At 47.1% G+C, this 19,030-nt stretch overlaps 1 protein-coding gene across 2 annotated transcripts in view; it reads left to right on the top strand.

Moving 5' to 3' along the window:
- Positions 1-19,030, top strand: part of fam219aa (family with sequence similarity 219 member Aa) — a 32,490-nt gene that overhangs the window by 6,599 nt on the left and 6,861 nt on the right. For both annotated transcript variants that reach the window (XM_035391836.1, XM_035391837.1), the window contains exons 2-4: positions 12,354-12,453; positions 15,063-15,165; positions 15,850-15,930. In XM_035391836.1, the coding sequence (XP_035247727.1) occupies positions 12,354-12,453; positions 15,063-15,165; positions 15,850-15,930 (284 nt within the window). The remainder of the gene's footprint in view (positions 1-12,353; positions 12,454-15,062; positions 15,166-15,849; positions 15,931-19,030) is intronic.

The following is a 19,030-nucleotide window of genomic DNA, read 5'->3' on the forward strand; positions in this document are numbered from 1 at the left end:
GGGAACTTTTTGATTCTGAGAAACTTCTTTCCTCCGTTTATTTTTTTTTGTACAGTTTCCCTGTAATATTGAACCTGGAAATGAAATGCAAGCAGGCAAGTCAAGTTAAGCCGTGTATTGCCGATCTGAGCGAATCGCCCTGCCCGTTGATGTGATTGATGTGATTGGCTGCGGCTTTGACAGGCGGAACACGAGCGTGCTTGGCAACGGTGTGAGGGCGACGTGCCCTTGTTTAATAAAGCCCTGCTAAAAGTGTGTGTGTGTGCGTGTGTGCGTGTGTGTGTGTGCGTGTGCGCGTGTGTGCGTGTGTGTGTGTGCGTGTGTGTTCGTGTGTGTGTGCGTGTGCGTGTGCGTGTGTGTGTGCGTGTGTGTGCGTGTGTGTGTGTGAGACTGTGTGTGTGTGCGTGTGTGTGTGTGTGCGTGCGTACGTGTGCTCTTACATGCCTGTGTGCCTGCCTCTGTGTGTGTGTGTGCGTGTGTGCGTGTGTGTGTGCTCTTACTTGCCTGTGTGTGTGCACGCCTGTGTGTGTGTGAGGCTGTGAGTGCGTGTGCGTGTGTGTGTGTGTGTGTGCGTATGTGTGAGAGGCTGTGTGCGTGTGTGTGTGTGAGACTGTGTGTGTGTGTGCGTATGTGTGAGAGGCTGTGTGCGTGTGTGTGTGTGTGTGTGTCTGGGCACAGACGTCCGTGTATGCATACCTGTGTGTGTTTGTGTCCGCACTACAGAGCGTACACACGTTGTCTTTGTTCTTCTTTGGAGAGGCGTGCATGAGGAGCTTCTGTGAGTGTGAGAGTGTGAGAGTGTGAGTGAGAGAGAGGGGGAAGAGAAAGAGAGAGATGTAGGCCTGTAATATTGTGTGTGAGAGTGTGTGTGTGAGTGTGTGTGTGTGTGAGTGTGTGTGTGTGTGTGTGAGTGTGAGAGTGTGAGTGTGTATGTGAGAGTGTGTGTGAGTGAGAGAGAGGGGGAAGAGAAAGAGAGAGATGTAGGCCTGTAATATTGTGTGTGAGAGTGTGTGTGTGAGTGTGTGTGTGTGTGAGTGTGTGTGTGTGTGTGTGAGTGTGAGAGTGTGAGTGTGTATGTGAGAGTGTGTGTGAGTGAGAGAGAGGGGGAAGAGAAAGAGAGATGTAGGCCTGTGCATATACACGGTGTGTCAGGAGAACAGGCGATGTTCACGCGGTGGAACCGTGGCTGTCTGCTGGGTAATGGAATTCTTCACCCACAATCCCGCAGTCCTACAGTCCTTTTATTCAGCCGAGCTGGCGGACGTCAGACGTCATTTTGCTCATGAATGAGGACACCGGGTTTATCCAGGGCTGCTTTCAGTCGTCCCTCGGGGGCCGAGGTGGACGGAGCCTCGCTGTCTGTCACGTCCCCCCACCCCCCTCCCCCCCCCAGTAATCTTCATCGTTTGCCGCTAATTAAGCACAGACGGTGATTGACAGCGGCGTTCCCGCCCTGCCGCATTCTGCTGTCAGCGCGCAGAGACGCGGACGTTTTTATAGCGTCGGGCTGCAGGGTTCTTCCTTTCCTTAGCAGCGGGAAGTAGACATAAAAAATCGCAATTATGTTGCCTGCACAGAACGGGTTCGACGAGACGAATCGTAGAACTGAAGTGGTTTGCGGCGGTTCAGGCTTATGAAAAATGAAAGGCTAAAAGAGATGAACTCAGCCGAAAGAGAAATGTGTTCAGATTTTCTGATTAGATGTGATCTTGGTCCGTTGTTCTCAGTCAGTCCTTGGTGGTGCTCAGTGTTATCGTGTCCATAGGACGAGAAGCATCTCCCTGCGTCAGTGGATTTAGTCGGAAAGGACAAGTATCCTTTTGACTATCTATCTATCATCCATCCATCCATCCATCCATCTGTCTATCTATCATCTATCCATCCATCCATCTATCTATTCATCCATCTATCTATCCAGCCATCTATTTATCATCCATCCATTTATTCATCATCCATCCATCTCAGAACTCCCATTCCCGGTGCAATATTGCTGAGGCAGTAGTCAAATCCTGGAATCTGGCAGCGTGTCAAGTTTCAGGGTAAAGCCTGAACCTTGCTGTAACTGTGGAGTGACACTTTCCTGCTTGGACAACGCTTGGGAAAATCGTTTTTGAGTACTCCCACAAATGTGCCCACATTTGTTGGAACTCGCTAGCCCGATATACCGTTCGCGATTGAGCCTTGCAGGTTCAGTGAACAGCGTTCGCCATCGAGTCTTTGCGGGTTTCATTGTGTTCTTTCCCCGTGTACCTGGCGTTCTCCCGAGACAAATGCAGTTTCGTTGATGAAATCAGCCCGGAGGTTCCGGGGGCATTATTCGAAGCGGTGCGTTACCGAGCTGTAATTCACGGCATCAAGCTACACGATGCCGGCCGCATGGAATAACTTAATAAATAAGGCGGATGTGGGCCTGCGGGATGAGTGAGAGTGCACGCCAGCGCTGTGTGTGCCCTTCCGACTCTTCTGATTTTCGCCATCTTGGTTTTCGGCCATCTTGATTTCGGGCCTGTCGGCCTGCGACGCCTCGTTCAGCCGAAGTTCCTTTTTCAGGGAATTCCTCCGTCGTTTCTTACATGCTTGTTTAAAAAAAATCGGTAAAACAGAGTAAATTTTCAACTTTTTCAGGCGGCATGTTTGCACTCAGACAACGCGCCTGTCGAATCTCGCATGACTTCCGTCCGCTGCTCAGTGCTGTTTTTTTTTTGGTTTTTGTTTTCCTGGTGACAGAGGAAAATGGACGGCTTGGCGGTAAACTGTGCGAAATAAACGGGCTCCATCGAGGTGCGGAGTACCAGGAGGGATGCCCCCTGTCACACCTGGTCACTCAGACACTTTGTGTGCTCTATCTCTGTCACGTTCCGTCCTCTCACCTGGTGCATTATGTCAGTTAATTGCTTTTATGAGGGTCACTAATTGGTCACTAATTGTATAATTACTCAGGTGCAATAATCCAGTGCCCACAGTGACCCCATGGGGATGTAGACGGTAATGCAAGTTGAAATCATTTTTTTTTTGGTTACGTGGCTGAGATTGCACCGGTATCCCTACTCATGAAATACGCATTTATATTTTTAGATCTCGAAATCTATGCTTCCCCTTGGTTCTGTATAAATTCACCTCAATATCATGCAGGTAATGCGGCAAGCCTGTAGGTTTTTTTGAATATTCTATTCATTTTTGATTTGTAAGCACAGTAACAGCAAGGGGGATGGGTGGGGGTAGCGGGGGATGTTTCGGGGTGTATGAAGCGAAGCAGCCTGGTATCTCAGCCAATAGGAAGTGCTGTCATCTTGGAAGCTGGCTGTCCCACAAGCCTTCTGTGACCCTTCCCACCCTCCCCCTGTCCCGGTTTGTTCCTGGTCTTAAGATGAACCGGGGGGGGGGGGGGGGGAGGTCGGGTGGTGACAGCCAGGGGTACAGGGCTGCATGCCAGCTTGGCGGGGGCCCAAACTCTGCAATTCGGGAAGAGGTCAGCCAGCCGGCCGGCCAGGAGAGCTCCTGCAGGCTCTGCGGAATTCACTGGAAGAGCTCAGCAGTGTGTGTGTGTGTGTGTGTGTGTGTGTGTGTGTGAGAGAGAGAGTGTGTCTGCGTCTGCGTCTGTGTGTGTGTGTTCCTGATTGCTTTCATCTCACAAACGGAATACCAACTTTTAACACACCCAACCCCCCCCCCCTCCCCCCCACCCCCCATATTCCTCAGGCTTACAAAAACTACAACAGCCTCGTTTGTGTTCTCTGTCAGAGGTAAATAATTGCTCTCCCTGTCTTCGGGAAATGGGATCATTCATTTCTCTGACACCCTTTCTCGGTTAATATTCAGAACATTATGAAGCCCATTTAATTATCGATGATGTTATGATTCTGTGGAACATGGTCTACCTCCAGGAGGGGATCACTTTCGCTTGGGAATTTAGGAATGAGATCTCAGTGGGTGTAGCGCTTTCACTGATGGGGGGCCTGGGAGGGGGGGGGGGGGGGAATGGGGGGGGGGGTGATATTTCAAACTCCTGCATCACTTCAAAGCCTGAAACATTAGCGCACGGCTTTTTCCTTCATTTTCATTTCATCTTGTGTTCCAGTCACATGTTATGTGTTGGACATGTGTGAATACGTAAATATGTTGGGACATAACTTAGCCTCATCTAGCCCTCACCTGATCCTAACAGTACATGAAACTAACCCCTTGTGAAAAATAACTCATAACTACTTTTAATTTGTCATTATTTATTTCAGCTGATTTATTAGGCATGTTATGTCCTAATATGTAAAACCATTGAATTGAAAGATACAGGTACAGTTTCTTTTTCACATCACTGTGTGTGTGCGTGTGTGTATGTGTAAGTTGCATCACGATGCAACTTTATTGACGCATCGCCTCTACGTCACATTGTTTGAGCCGATTGAGAAATAAAAACATGTTTGTGGGGTGGGGTTAATGCATAAGGGATAAAAATCGTGCCTCAGGTTGACACGCGGCCGCCGTTTATCCCGCTCCGACTTTGCGAGCGGACCGACTGCGTTCTCACGCGGAAAAAAAATCATACGCGCGCCAATGAAAAGGCGAGTGACAGGACCGGATGAAAACATTTCGCGTTGCTATCGCGTTAAACATCGAGGATCAGTTCTCCTCTCCGTGTCAGATCCCAGATTACGGAGATTAGGGCTCGTGTGTGTGCGTGTGTGTGCGTGTGTGCGTGCGTGCGTGTGTGTGTGTGCGCTAGAGAGGGTTTGCTCACACAGAACTGTGACCGAAACCTAACTGTTCTTATTTGAATATTCATATTTTTATTATTATTCCAATATTAAAACCCCCACGTTTAAACATATATTCAGTCAAGTTTGACAGTGTTGGGAACATTAATGGAGAGGGTGTTTCTGTGAACCTTCCACAGGAGGCCTCCAGATTTTATTTAACTTTGTCTTGTGTAGGCAATCTGTTTTTTATTTATTTTTTTTTTTTTTTAGCGCGAACAACAAAGTGGCCGTTGTAAAGGTTCCCCACGATAAGGATTCATCTCTCCATCGGAACAGCAGGCCTACTGCTGCCCACTGCTCATGTGCAGTAATGCATGTCATCACTGGTTATCTATAGCAGAACGTTCACAAATGGAATCTTGGCCGTGAGCTTTGTTGTGGATTAGGGGTATATGTGGGAAATGGAGTTTTGGAATGTGAAACCTGCAGTTCCTACTTTCTGTTATCTCCGTATCTGTCTTCATGTGCGGGGGAACACACTGGAGATGATACATGGTAGATCCTCATATTATTCTATCTTTTTATTGTATAATATACTATAAGGTATGTGGAACATACAACAGTATGTTAGAGGTTCTTCCACATCCTGTAAGGGGGAATTTAAATGGGCTTTTCCTAACAAAAGGATAAGTGTGACTCAAGCTGCCTTGTAAAATGTTCAGTGAATGGCTGGTTGTAAAAACTCTTGTGAGAGCGATGGGACAAACGAGAGCAAATTAAATTGAAAATTAGCATCCGGAGTAGTGCCCTTTATTTTTTCTTAATTGCCAATCTATTGTCCGCCGTCCCCCGTTCCCCCTCAGCCATTCAGAAGCTGGGGAACATCTGACAGCTGATGCGCCCGAAAGCTTTTTGGATTCACCTGTGAATCACCTGGACTCACCCGTCGCTTCTGCGCTTGGCGTGCTCGCCTCTGCGCGATGACTGAATGAAACTGAATGAGTCATGTGACTCGCGGCGTAGCCTCCGATCACGCGGCCTGTTTCACGCGGAAGCTCCGCCTGATTCTGGTCCGTTTCGGCGCGGTGCTTCCACCGGAAGGTCATGAGCTCACGACCCACCAAAACGAGTGGGAGTGCATTTCCTTTAACCGGGCCCGTGTTTATCTTGACTGAGCCTGACAGACACGGTCTAATGTGGGATTAAAATGATTTTAATCCTGTGCTAGAACCCCTCTCCCCCTCAGATGAAGGAAAGAAATCTGGCATAAGACCGACACCATCCTCGGTGATTCAGCTCACCTGCTACGCACGGAATTTGTGACTAACCTGTTTCCTTGAGGAATCTGCGTTCATTCCTAAGGCTGTTAAACATGCTGAAGCACTAAAATGGACCCTTGAGCCCTTTTCTCTGTTGGTTTTTTACTTTTCTTTAACCTCTTTGCCTAATTAATGCATGTTTAGAATTTTATTCTTCGCCCAAGGACTCATTTATTTTTCTAATTTATGCATGAATTACCTTTTGATCTCCTCCCTGTGATTGTAAGGTTTGTTAACGGGTTTGTAAAACCCATGAATGGAAAATGAGGTACATACAGCAAGTTATTATTATATTTTTTTTCTCTTTTTTGTCATCTTTGTGATCCACCACAAGTCCTTCTTTGGGCCGTAGCTTGGGAGCAGCAAAGGAATTTTCCAAAACCCTCTCCCCCCCGCAACCCCCCCACCCCCCCCCCCCCCCTCTGAGCAGGGGGCATGACGGAGAATCGGCTCTGGGACACAGAGTGAGACGATTCCAACGGGCACGTCTTGTCCTCCCCTCCTCAAAATTCAGCACACCTCCCCGAGCTTAGAGGAGTTATTGCTGAGGGACAGAAGCAGGGGAGTGGGGGGGGGGGGAGGGGGGTGCTGCCGTTAGACTGATATTGAGCGAGCCTCTGTTATGTGGTGAACAGCAGAATGAGTCGTGCCGACAGTGACACACACATCCGTCCCCGTGTCTGCTGTGGGAGAAAAAGGCGTGTACAATCAAAGTCTCACACAGAAATGTGCTCAGCTCACAGCGGAGAGGTGACACCATCAGTCAGTGTGTAACTATTTAAGGGCATTGTGGGTAATAATTATGTACACCTGATGAAGACCTTCCAATTGGAAATGTTTTTTTGTTTGGCATGAAGTGAGGGGTGTGTGTGTGAGAGTGAGTGAGTGAGTGAGTGAGTGAGTGAGTGAGTGAGTGAGTGAGTGAGTGAGTGAGTGAGTGAGTGAGTGAGTGAGGTGAGTGAGTGAGGTGAGTGAGGTGAGTGAGTGAGTGAGTGAGTGAGTGAGTGAGTGAGTGAGTGAGTGAGTGAGTGAGTGAGTGAGTGAGTGAGTGAGTGAGTGAGTGAGTGAGTGAGTGAGTGAGAAAACCAGCTGTGTACAATATGAAGCCTATAGCCTTATGAACAACAATAGCATCTCTCTCTGTCTTTGGCTAATGTTGAAAGTGTTTTTTTCAGCCTGGATACCGGTGTGGTCAAATTTCTTTCTTTTTTTTTTAATCACTGGAAAAAGCCAAGAATAGAAAAAATAAAAGGCCAAGGCTGGAATGCGGATCAATAAGAAGAAATGAGTGTGAAAAAGAAGAGAAGAAATAAAAACGACGAAGCTAAAGTGGACTCAGGAAAGAGGTCTGAGGACCTAACCTGTCTTTTCATCTTTCCTGTGACTCAGCTAAGGGAGCTAACCGCGCTCCGATTGGTTGATTGTGGTATTGTTTTGCATTCTGTGGAAGTCATTCATGTGCTGGCCTGCATCTCCATACTCTCACACGTTTGTCACAGGAACCTGCTAACCTGCAGTGAATTCTGGGCAATGAGACACAATTTTTTGTGGGATTTGGGAACAACCTTTTATTTTTTGGACCAGTAAACAGTTGAACACTTCGGTTTGCACTAATGGCCAATCCTGAGTGAAAGTATTTCCAGCGCCAGCACAGAAAGGCCTTTTAATACAGCAGGAAGCCACACCATGTGACTCAGAGGAGCACGATGACATCGTTCAAAGACCCCGCAGCAGGAAAAGCAAACGCTCTTTGATTAATTGGAAATCCATTTTCGAGAAGGGCTGATTATCTTACATATATATTTATATATATATATATATACATATATATATAAAATGACTCTCCCTGCCAGCATCTGGAGGAGGGGGGAAAAAAAAAAAATGACAAAGGCCGTTCAATAATTCATAGTGTACTCATAGGGATTACGGTGAAATGTCAAGAAAATATAACGGGGCGCATATTGCCTGTTGCCTTGTTTTCCTTCTCCGTTCTGTTAGGGTGCAGGAAGAAGATGCCACCAGCGCCTTTACAGCTGATGTAAAAAAAAATTAGCATTTCTCGCAAACGGCGTTTATTTGGAGTAGCGATTCTGTGTTTGTGCTCTTCTGGTGAAGAAGAAGCTGGTCCCCGGTAGCCTGCTTGTCCCTTCCTGGGGGGTATGTTGATTCCTCTCTCTATCTTTGAAGCTTTGTGGAGAATGAAGGGAACATCCCACCCCCCCCCCCCCTCAATCCCAAAGAGACCCAAGTCCTAGCGCACTCTCTGTGGCACCCCTGAAATCTGGAACGCTCTCTGTTCAGGTGATTCACGACTCATAACATAAACGAATCACGGATCACGGATCTCCTTCACAAAATTAAATCTTTTTTTTAATCATCGTGTGCTGCGGTCTCCCGAGAACCAGTCCCAACAACGGCTTGAAGTGAAATAAATATTTGTGAGGCTTTTTTTGCGATGGTACGGCTGGCTTTCATGTTGTAATGAACGCGGGGGGAATTTGAGTTCGAGCTCGTCCCTGCTTTTACAGCCGCAGTGCTGCACGGGTGCACCCTGTGGCTTTATCCAGCTGTAGCGCCAGGTTTGGGCAGATTCACACACCCCACAGCGCGGCGTGGATCCTTACGGGCTCCCTGCAGGGCGGCCTGCGATTGGCCCTGGCGTTGCTCAGGGATGCGGGGGGGTGGGGGGGTGGAGGGGGAGCTGGGTTATTTGGCAGGATTGTCCCTCGCTGTGGGAGGCCTACAGAACTGCATGTGAAGCATACTCCACCAGAACTGCAGCTTCTCAGAGCACCGTACACAGATTATATGCCTTTACATGCAGTCTATTTATACAGCTGGATATTTTAGGTTAAGTTGCTCAAGGGTACTGCAGTACCCTCCCAGCTGGGATTTGAACTGGCAACCTCTGTAGCTACAAGCCCAGTTCCCCAAGCCCCTGTGCAGATGACGCTGCATCAGCGAGGCAGGCCTACGCACCAGTTCTGATTATAAGAAATGCATTTAACCCTTTGAAATGTCGGTTTTTTTAAAAGTAAGTCAGTGTTCTAGAACTCTGTTGCTTTCGGTTACCGGTAGTGATTGTTACATCAGCATTAGAATGTTCAGTTAAGAACATTCTAATCACATATTTGTGACCTCACACCTTAGAGGGTTAATGCTTTTCCCCATTAACCCTTTAAGGTGTGAGATCACAAGAAGGCCCGGCTTAGTGCTCATTGATGCTGTCCTTTGAGCATGTGATGTCAGCTGTGTATTACACTGCAGTCTGCAAGTCAGGCTCACAGCACTTCCATGTGCCCATCCACACAATATGAAGCATATCCACACACTGTGAGGCCCATCCACACACTCTGAGGCCCATCCACACACTGAAGCAGTCTTAACATGATCAGCCACCAACCAGCTCCATTATTTGGAACACTTTAACCCCTCAGTACATTGTCTGACAGTGTGTAAGATTTCCAAAGCAAAAGTAGCTGTTTTTTACGGCTGTGTGATTTGCTCAGTATCGCGTGGCAGTTTGCTGCAGTATTTCCATAATTTATCCAGCACTGAGAACATTTCAGCCACAGATTTCTCCCAGGTCTGCTGTGAGCTTGACTGTGAGCCCCAAAGTGAGAGAGGCGGGGAAAGGCGGAATAAAACAGTAAAAAGTTTGAAAAGCTGCAGCACAAGTGCACGGCGAAGCTTTGGCACTGGCTAATTAATCACAGTAAGGGTAACTGCGTGTGGAGCAGAGATAATGTGTCCCTGAGCATGATATTTCTAACAAGTGCATTAAACGCCAAATGGATTGCTGTGGTAAATGAATGCAGGCAGGGCTGCCTGGCTAATCTGTCACTGGGGGTGGGCGGGGTCTGGGGGAGGGGGGGGCAGCTGTTGTACCAGCTTGAGGGCAGGTGTATAGCGCTGCCATGAGGGGGGGGGTGTTATGCTTTCGATGTGCCACAGTAAACACGGCCGACGCCCATCCACCCCCCATCCCGGCTCGTTTGGAACAACAGGAGGCTTGTGGCTGGGGATAAGGAGGCCTCTGTTTTTTGCGGAGCGGGGGTCCGGGCCTGTTCCCCTCACGGGCCGGTCCCAGGGCTCATTGGGAGGCCCCCGAAACAGGACCCCCACTGTTCGCTTCTCCCGCGAGATCCGCTCGCCAAAAACGACCCAAACACGTACAATTCTGGCAGCGTGCCATGTAGGGCACGGACGATGGCGGTAAAGGAGAAACGGGGGGGGGAGGGGGATGTGGATGTGGGGGGGGGGGGGCACCACTCCCTGTACGCTGACACAGCAAACGTGACCGGGCATGCGTTCCGACTGCAGTGCCAATGAGCAACGCGGCAGTACTAGGCTTACATAACTGGCCCTTTCTTGCTCACATAATGGGTGCCTACAAAAAAAATGGAATCCAGAATTTTATTTCAGTTGCGTTTCATGTTTTTAACTCACTGGATTATGTGGGTATTGCCACTCAAGTTATTAGATCAAACTATAATTGGCGTTAGCCAGTGGTAAATGGCAATAACGGGTAGTAACCAGTGTTATGAAATCCAGCACAAGCCACTTATGTCTTGTCGCTCCAGAATACATGTCCGTTGGCTAACAATGTATCCCGCTTAACGGATTTATGTTACCTCCCATTACATTAATTTACCCAGACTGTCTTATCCGGAGCAAATTACAGTGTAGGAGAATTCACCTGCCACTTTAGCACCAGACCTGGCTAACTGCATTCCCTGACCAACGAGAACATTTATGCACCACCTAAAAGTCGTTAACAAATCAATTTGTGCCGGAGATGAAACACAGTTCCAGCAGATAAAAATTCACTGGGTCACTTCAACCTTATTTTTATTGTGCCAGTGTTCAAAATGGCTGACAACCTGGTCGTGTTAGAAAGCCAGAAAGCCATTGCTGCTGTCTCAGGGATACAGTCTTTTACGGCTGTTTAAATATATACCGTGGGTGTGTTCTATATATATAGAAGGGTCGGTACATGCCTAAATAGCATAAGAGCACAAACACAAATGCAGCCATTAACTGTGGAGAAGTCCTAGTGACTCACAGAGGCCCTGAGGCGAGGGAGAGACAGTATTATGATGATGATTTTGTTAAAATACATTTGGGGAATATTTTTTGGAGCTCATTTAATGGAAGTGAAACGAATCGTCTGAGCAGCCAGTGAGCGTGGCGTGGCCTGGTTCTCCGGGTCCCTTGGGGTGGAATTTTAATAAATCCTATAAAAAATTGCGTGTTTGCTGCCTTTCTAATGCATTATGTGAAATATTATTATTGAAAATGCCATTGACCACACATTCTTCCTGCAGTTCTTATCTGTTCACTCCCGAATGTCCTCAGCTGCGATGCAGTTCACAGTGAAAATGTGCTTGTGCTCCAGCTGATATGAGAGATATTAAAGTGGACGGTCTCTGAGAGTTTAGAGCTGTTTAGTGCTGACTCGGGTGCTTTCTGCCACAGTTTGAGCTGAACAGCTGGCTTCAGAAACGACCGCATGCTAGAGAGAGAGAGAGAGAGAGGGAGTGAGAGAGAGAGAGGGGGGGAGGGAGACAGGCCCTGAGAAAGTGAGAGAGAGAGAGCAAGAGAGAGGGAGTGAGAGAGAGAGACAGAGAGAGAGGGGGGGAGGGAGACAGGCCCTGAGAGAGTGAGAGAGATGGGGAGAATGAGAGAGATGATTATTGTGTGATTACTGCGTAGTGTATGATTATTGCGTGATTATTGTATAATTAGTGTGTGATTATTTGATTAGTGTATTATTATTTTGTGATTAGTGTGTGATTATTGTATGATTAGTGTGGGATTATTTCGTGATTATTATGTGATTAGTGTGAGATTAGAGTGTGATTATTGTGTGATTATTGTGTGATTGTTTGATTAGTGTGAGATTATTGTGTGATTAGTGTGAGATTAGTATGTGATTATTGTGTGTTGTGCGTGGGGTGCCACTCCCATTATTGTCTGGAATGGCTGTAACACAGAGAAGTTGAATCTGCTGCAGATACACTCATACATTTACCCACGGAAATGACACATGCTGGAGCAGATGAGCCATCATAGCTCTGTCTGTCACAAGCCTCTCTTAGTTCACAGCTCCACTGCTTGGAATAACCAGTCTTTGTGTGTGTGTGTGTGTGCATGTGTGTGTGTGTGTGTGTGTGTGTGTGTGCATGTGTGTGTGTGTGTGTGTGTGTGTGCGTGTGTGTGTGTGCGTGTGTGTGTGTGTGTGCGTGTGTGTGTGTGTGTGTGTGTGTGTGTGTGTGCATGTGTGTGTGTGTGTGTGCGTGTGTGTGTGTGTGTGTGTGTGCGTCTCTTGTCCCTCTAGGACCCGGCGGCATCGTCTACTTCAGAGGGAGACTCGGACACCAGGGAGGGGGAGTCCGTGGCCATGAACTACAAGCCATCCCCTCTTCAGATGAAAATCGGTGAATTATTATTATTTCTGTTGTTGTTATTATTAGTGGTGGTAGTAGCAGGAGTATCACTCTTTATGAATGCTTTATAAACACACATAATTGCTTGTAATGTCCGTAAAAAGATTTTGCTATGCACGATAAAGTATTATAATGACTTAGAACATAAGTGTCAGCAATGTCACTGTAATCTGCCATCTGTCCCCTGTCCCAGTCCGTGTTACCTCTCAGGCCACCGCCCCCCCTCTGTCCCGTGGTTTTCTCCCTCCCCCCAGCGGGGGTGCGAGGTCAGATTTGGCCCGGTACTCAACACGGTGCAGTTGCCCCCCTCGCTGAGGTCACTCCGGGTCCGTCCCGGGACGTCTGCCCGGTCAGCCGTGCGCATGCCCCGGGAATCCTCCGATTCCATAAGGAATTTAACATAGCTCGACGCGGCTGCCACGGCAACAATACCCGGGAGGCAAGCTGGAGACGCTTTGCTGAATCGGGTCTTTAAGAGCGCCCGTCTGCACTGACGGTGTAGAGAACGCAGTGCCTTTCTGCTAGCATGGCTTAGCATGCAAACTCACTTCCTTTGCCTCTTTTTGTCAGTGTGGTGTGTTCGTTTTCTAGCCTTTATAAGTAGGAAGGAAACTCCAACTGCGTGGGATCATAGAAGCATCCAGAAAGTGTAAAAAAAATATATGCTGCGTGCCGTATGATGGTAATTACATGGCTGTGGATATTGGAACTGAGGTTACAAGGGCGGCAGTGTACACGGATAAACAAACCCTTTAAAAACTTGGATCCATTACATTAGAGGTGTTTAGCAGACGCTGTTATCCAGAGCGACTCACACAACTTGGATCCACTGACCAGCCTGTCTTCAGAAGCGAATCGTTGTTTTTCTGTGTGTCTGGGCAGTGTGCTGTTTTAAGCTGAGAATAATACTCACTGCGACATGCCAGAAATAATACGCTGATGGCCGCTGGTGTCTCTCCACTGCCTGTGCACTTTGACTCTGTGTAAACTTCTGAGTGATTGCGCCAGAATGTTCCGTGGGCCAGTATTCACCTTCACTTACTTAACTAATTTATTAGGGTATTCTAATATTCCATTTGACTTTTTAGTAAACAAACAAAGTTAATTTTTAAAAGTTAATATAAAATAAATAAATAAATAAAAACGTACTTTTGGGTTATTGGTAATGCAGGAAGCACAGAAAAGCCACTGGTCCGTGAAAGTTTACTCAGTGTAATTTCTCAGAATTTATTTTATACATTTAACTCGGTTCATTTGGTAGGAGTGTTATGGAACCCAAACGGCTTGCCTGAGATGCTGAACGCTGTCTTTATTACACACGTCTTATTTCGGTAAACCGTTTTAAACCGTTTTAACTGCCCAACATAGCTTTGATATGTCCAGATATACAGGATATCTCACTAATATTTGATGGCAGTAATGTATTTCATATCGCATTCATAATATATTAATATATATTTTTAATATTTTATAAATGTGTAAAGTGCCTCTCCACTGGCAACACATCTTCAGCAGAAGAACAACTGGATTCTGGTGGGATGAGATTGTGTACTCTCTTTCTGTCTGTCTGTCTGTCTGTCTCTCTCTCTCTCTCTCTCTCTCTCTCTCTCATTGACAAGCATCAGGGTGCAAGAGCACACATACAAATAAGCGGTTTAATTATTTATTGTTCAAAAGATGATAATGATAAATTTATCACCGCCCACCGATTTCAGTTTTATTTCTTCACTGAGCCAGCTAATGACAATTAAAAAAATTCTGGCTTTTCTTTTAAACCAATTTCAAGCAATCAAATTCAATTGTGGTGTGCAGTTATTAACAGAACTGAGTCCAAACTGCTTTGCATTGCCTAAAGGATGGGCCCTGTGACCTGCCGTTAACCTCAGGCAAATAAAGTATCAGATATTTATACTCTCAAAGTCATCATCAATATCCAGATAGACTAAGAGGGAACGCGCATGAATATGTAACAGTGTACTTGTGTTTGTTAATATGCGTTCTGCAGATCACAGTGTACTGCCAATAGAAAATATATTATGCAAGTTATTGATTGCTCTGTCTCTATGAGTAATCTAGCCATTGGCCTTTTGGAGCTTATCCAAAACGATGCTGCTTATCTGATCTACAGCCTCCCCAGACTCAGCTTGTTTCCCTTATCTGGATACCTACTGTACGTCGGCTCGCATCACATTCATAACCTTTGCTGCTGGCCTATTGGGCGGCTGCAGGGAGAGCTCCGCCTTTTATCTTCTAAAGATCATCAGACCCTATGCACCTACCGGATCTGGCCCCTCCCCCTTCCTGTCTTCACTTCCGGGTCACGTCTCCTGTCAGTTCTGCCCCCCCGCCCCCCCCACTGTCCCCCGTCCCCCCGTCCCCCTCTGTCCCCCAATGGTGAAATGAGCTTGCTTCTCTCTTTCTCTATTTTGCTTTCTTTCTTTCTCTCTTTCTTTCTTTGCCCAAATAATGTACAAATAATGGCCTATGAAGTAGTTGTGGCAAGTTATGGACACACCTCTAGTGCTTATCCTGCTTTTGTATTGGTCTTTTATGGATTGGGGGGGCGGGCCTAACGTGGTGTCGCGTCCTGTGATTGGCAGAGAAACAGCGAGAGCTGGCCAGGAAGGGGTCGGTGAAGAACGGGACCGTGGGCAGCCCGGTGAACCAGCAGCCCAAGAAGAACAACGTCATGGCCAGAACACGGTACGGTTAGCGTCACGGGAGGGTGCTGTACTCTGCTAGCCTGGGCTATACTCTGCTACCCTGGGCAGTACTTTGCTACCCTGGGCAGTACTTTGCTACCCTGGGCTATGCTATGCTACTCTGAGTTATGCTATGCTACCTTGGGCTATACTATGCTACCTTGGGCTATGCTATGCTACACTGGGCTATGCTAGGCTACCTTGGGCTATGCTATGCTACCCTGGGCTATGCTACGCTACCTTGGGCTATACTCTGCAACCCTGGGCAGTACTTTGCTACCCAGTGCTATACAGAATATGAGTACTGTCTTGAAGTCTGTCATGTTGTTATGTCCTTTTTAATATTTTATGTGCACCCCAGGAAGACTAGCAGTCATTCCGGTGACAGCTAATGGGGATCCAAAATAAACAATAAACAATACTGTGCTACCCTGTGCTATACCCTACTACCCTCTGCTATACCCTGCTACCCTGGGCTATACTCTGCTACCCTGGGCTATACCCTGCTACCCTGGGCTATACTCTGCTACCCTGGGCTATACCCTGCTAGCCTGGGCTATGCTACCCTCCTACACTCCCTGCCACTGTCCCTCTATCTCTTTCCCTCACTCTCTCTCTCTCTCTCTCTCTGACTTTTCCCCCGTCCCTCACCCTCTGTCTGTTTTTAATCCTTTCTCTGGTCCAGGTTGGTCGTCCCGAATAAGGGCTACTCCTCCTTAGACCAGAGCCCGGACGAGAAGCCGCTGGTAGCGCTGGACACAGACAGGTAACCAGCACCCGTTTGAAACCCTCAAACTGTGGTTTGTAGTGCGCCTTATGGGTTTACCCTGCTGTTTCTTACTCAGTCAAACCCCCTGAATAATGAATTTACACACAGGTCTACGCTCGCTGTGTGAACTGGACTCAATGTGTTCATGGCTATGAACAACTGTTACATAATGAGTATTGTACCTTATCAGAACCTGTGTTCTGTAGTTGTTATAGTGAACTTCAGCATGCACTTGATGTACGTTGCTTTGGATAAAAGCGCCTGCCAGATAAATGTAATGTAGGTCCTCCAGACAGAACCTGGACCCAGGTCTGTATGACTGTTTCCAAGTATTTTGGTCAAAATTTTATAAAAGCAGTAGTTGAAGGGAAAGTGGTTTCTAAATTGTGGCTGATGCCTCCATCTAGGCTTTTAACCATTTGATCCAAGCGTTAGAAATCAGATTTATTGAAATCTGGTGGCAGGCTGACGGAATTATTTTGCATGCTCGGAAAAGTGGGACTCTAATTTGGGGACGTAACAGTGAGCCTGAAAGAGAAACTCATCTGGGTTCCATAATTTTCATTTTTGTTAGTGAATTATTTTATTTTGTACAGTTATTGCGATCGGGAACATGGTTTACAAAGCGAATCTCTAGGCAAGCAGTCCATAGTCCGTCCTCTTTGTCCTTAAAAATCAATCAGTCATATTGGCTAGAATTTTCAAAGGGCGATTGAGATTTTGAGGCTTGTTCATCCAACAGAAATGTGTAAAAAAAATTAAACGCACCATTTCATTTCCATGGGATTTGATTTGAGGAAGGACATTGACCTGATTTCACTGTTCCTTAACTTTAACTCACAGATAAATTCAAACGCAATAGGTTTTTGCCTTCACAAGCTCAGTTTGGAAAGTTTTTGCTGTTTTGCTGAACTTGTCAAAACTGAAGAAACAGGGCAAACTCCTCAAATGAAATTGATTGTGATTCAAAGCTGATGAAGAATATTGATCCAGACCTTTGTTCAATCCAAAGGTGTTTTGGTCTGCTCTTAGTAAAAAGGCAGCAGTGTAGTATAATGGTTGAGGAGTTGGTCTTGTAACCTAAAGGTCACAGGATCGATTCCCGGATAGGACACTGCCATCGTACCCTCTAGCAAGGTACTTAACCTGCACTGCTTCGGTATATACCCAGCTGTATAAATGGATGCAATTTAAATGCTAAATGTTAAAGTTGCGTAAGTCGTTCTGGATAGGAGCGCGTGCTGAACGCCTGTAATGTAATATATAATTCTAATCTGCATTTTCTTTTCTGTTTTCACCGCCTTTTCTGTTCTGTGTGTAATGGCCCCCAAAAATTAAAAAAACGTAAAAGCAATTGCAGTGCTTTTAAGCTTTAGGGCTCCCAGGTTTTTGAATGACCTTCTTCAGATTGTACAGAAGCCGGAACTGTATTGACCTTTAAACCTGCTTTAAACTCAGAAGTGTCCTTTTTAGCATCTTATTTTCCATTTATAACCCAAGCCTATACCCTACCTACCTGAGCAGTTTTGTTTTTAAACTACTGCCTGAAAACGAATTTCTCGTAAATGGAGGATACACACAGGAGGACTGATTTATTAGTTGGTGGCCAAGCAAGGAGGGCGAGCTGCCGCTCGTCTGCAGAGCAAAGGGGAGGTTGGCGTGGCTGCCGTCCGTACGTGGGTGTGACACGAATGACATCACGGGGAAAAGGGCGGGAAAGTCGCGGTTGGCTCAGAGCGGGTCTCAGTAGCGTGCTGTGATAACGTCTGAAAAGGCGCCTCTCATCCTTCCCGGTTCTCCTGGGCAGGGGGGGGGAAGGGGGCGTGGATTAGCGGCTGGGATTAATGTGGGGATTACGCAGTCAGCGTTGACCGATTTATCCCAACACCCCACCCTCACCACCCCCCATCTACCCCCAGATGCCCCTCCCACTGCCGACCCCCCCCCCCCCCAGCTACCCTCCAGTTGCCCCTCCCACTACTGACCCCACCCCGCACCTCCCACCCCACAGCTACTCCCAGATGCCCCTCCCACCCCCCAGCTACCCCCAGATGCCCCTCCCACTGCCGACCCCCCCCCCCCCCCCCCGACACCCCCTAGGTACCCCCAGATGCCCCTCCCACTGCTGACCGTACCCCCCCCCCCCCCCCCCCCGCCCCGTGCCTGAAGCTGCCGCTAATCCCGCTGCATCTCAGCTCTCAGTGACACGCACTCGGGCCGTCGGGCGGAAGGAGAGAGAGATATTTACCTTATGGTTGCTTTACGTTTCTCAAACGCACGCACGTGTGGGTTTGTGCACTGACCGCGCGCGGTCCTGTTCGATACACCTCTGGTGCGTTTTTATTAACCGCGTGTGATCAGCTCCCCGCTAAAACGCTAGGAGGCTCTTGCTGCAGAGATCCATTTAATCCTTCCGCACCCTGGCTGAATTTGTCACTGCTGGTCTTTGGGGAAAAAAATCAATCTGGATGAAAGGGTCGTTTCTCATGACTGGATTTACCTACCAAAGCTTTACAGAGAGAGAGATTTGGTAGCACATTTGGCATTGTTTGTAAATAAGCAACATTATGTACTTTGCATCTGCTTGTCTTGAGGGTCTCTCCAGCAACTCTTATAACAATTAAGGGGGATATGATTTGCTGGAGTCAAGAAACTCACATTGAGGTCACACTCATGTTTAGCTGCAAAATTAGATGTGTTATCAAAGAACCAATGAATTGGAGTCTTTATGCCTTTATCAGGGAAGAAAGCACAAGAACATGTATTAATCTTTGTCTATAAATATAATATTTGAGTTGAGATTGTGTGACCTTTGCAGCGAGAGATTCGGTTGTATATTTTTCACTTCATCCAAAAAAAAATGTACAGTTTAATATTTTTGATGTTTTCTTTTAAGGAATATATACACAGTGTGTTGTTATGGCTGTGTCTCAAATGGCCCACTTGTTTTCTATATAGCAGACGGTCTAGGGTGTAGATGCTTGCTATAAATTAGCCGACACCCTAGTTCATCCACTATATTGGAAACTAGTGGACCATCTGAGATGCAGGCCTGGTGTCGTTTCAAAACTGTGCTAGTGTCTGTTGCTGGAATTTT

The sequence above is a fragment of the Anguilla anguilla genome, chromosome 14 (genome assembly GCF_013347855.1).
Source record: "Anguilla anguilla isolate fAngAng1 chromosome 14, fAngAng1.pri, whole genome shotgun sequence".
Taxonomy (NCBI): domain Eukaryota; kingdom Metazoa; phylum Chordata; class Actinopteri; order Anguilliformes; family Anguillidae; genus Anguilla; species Anguilla anguilla.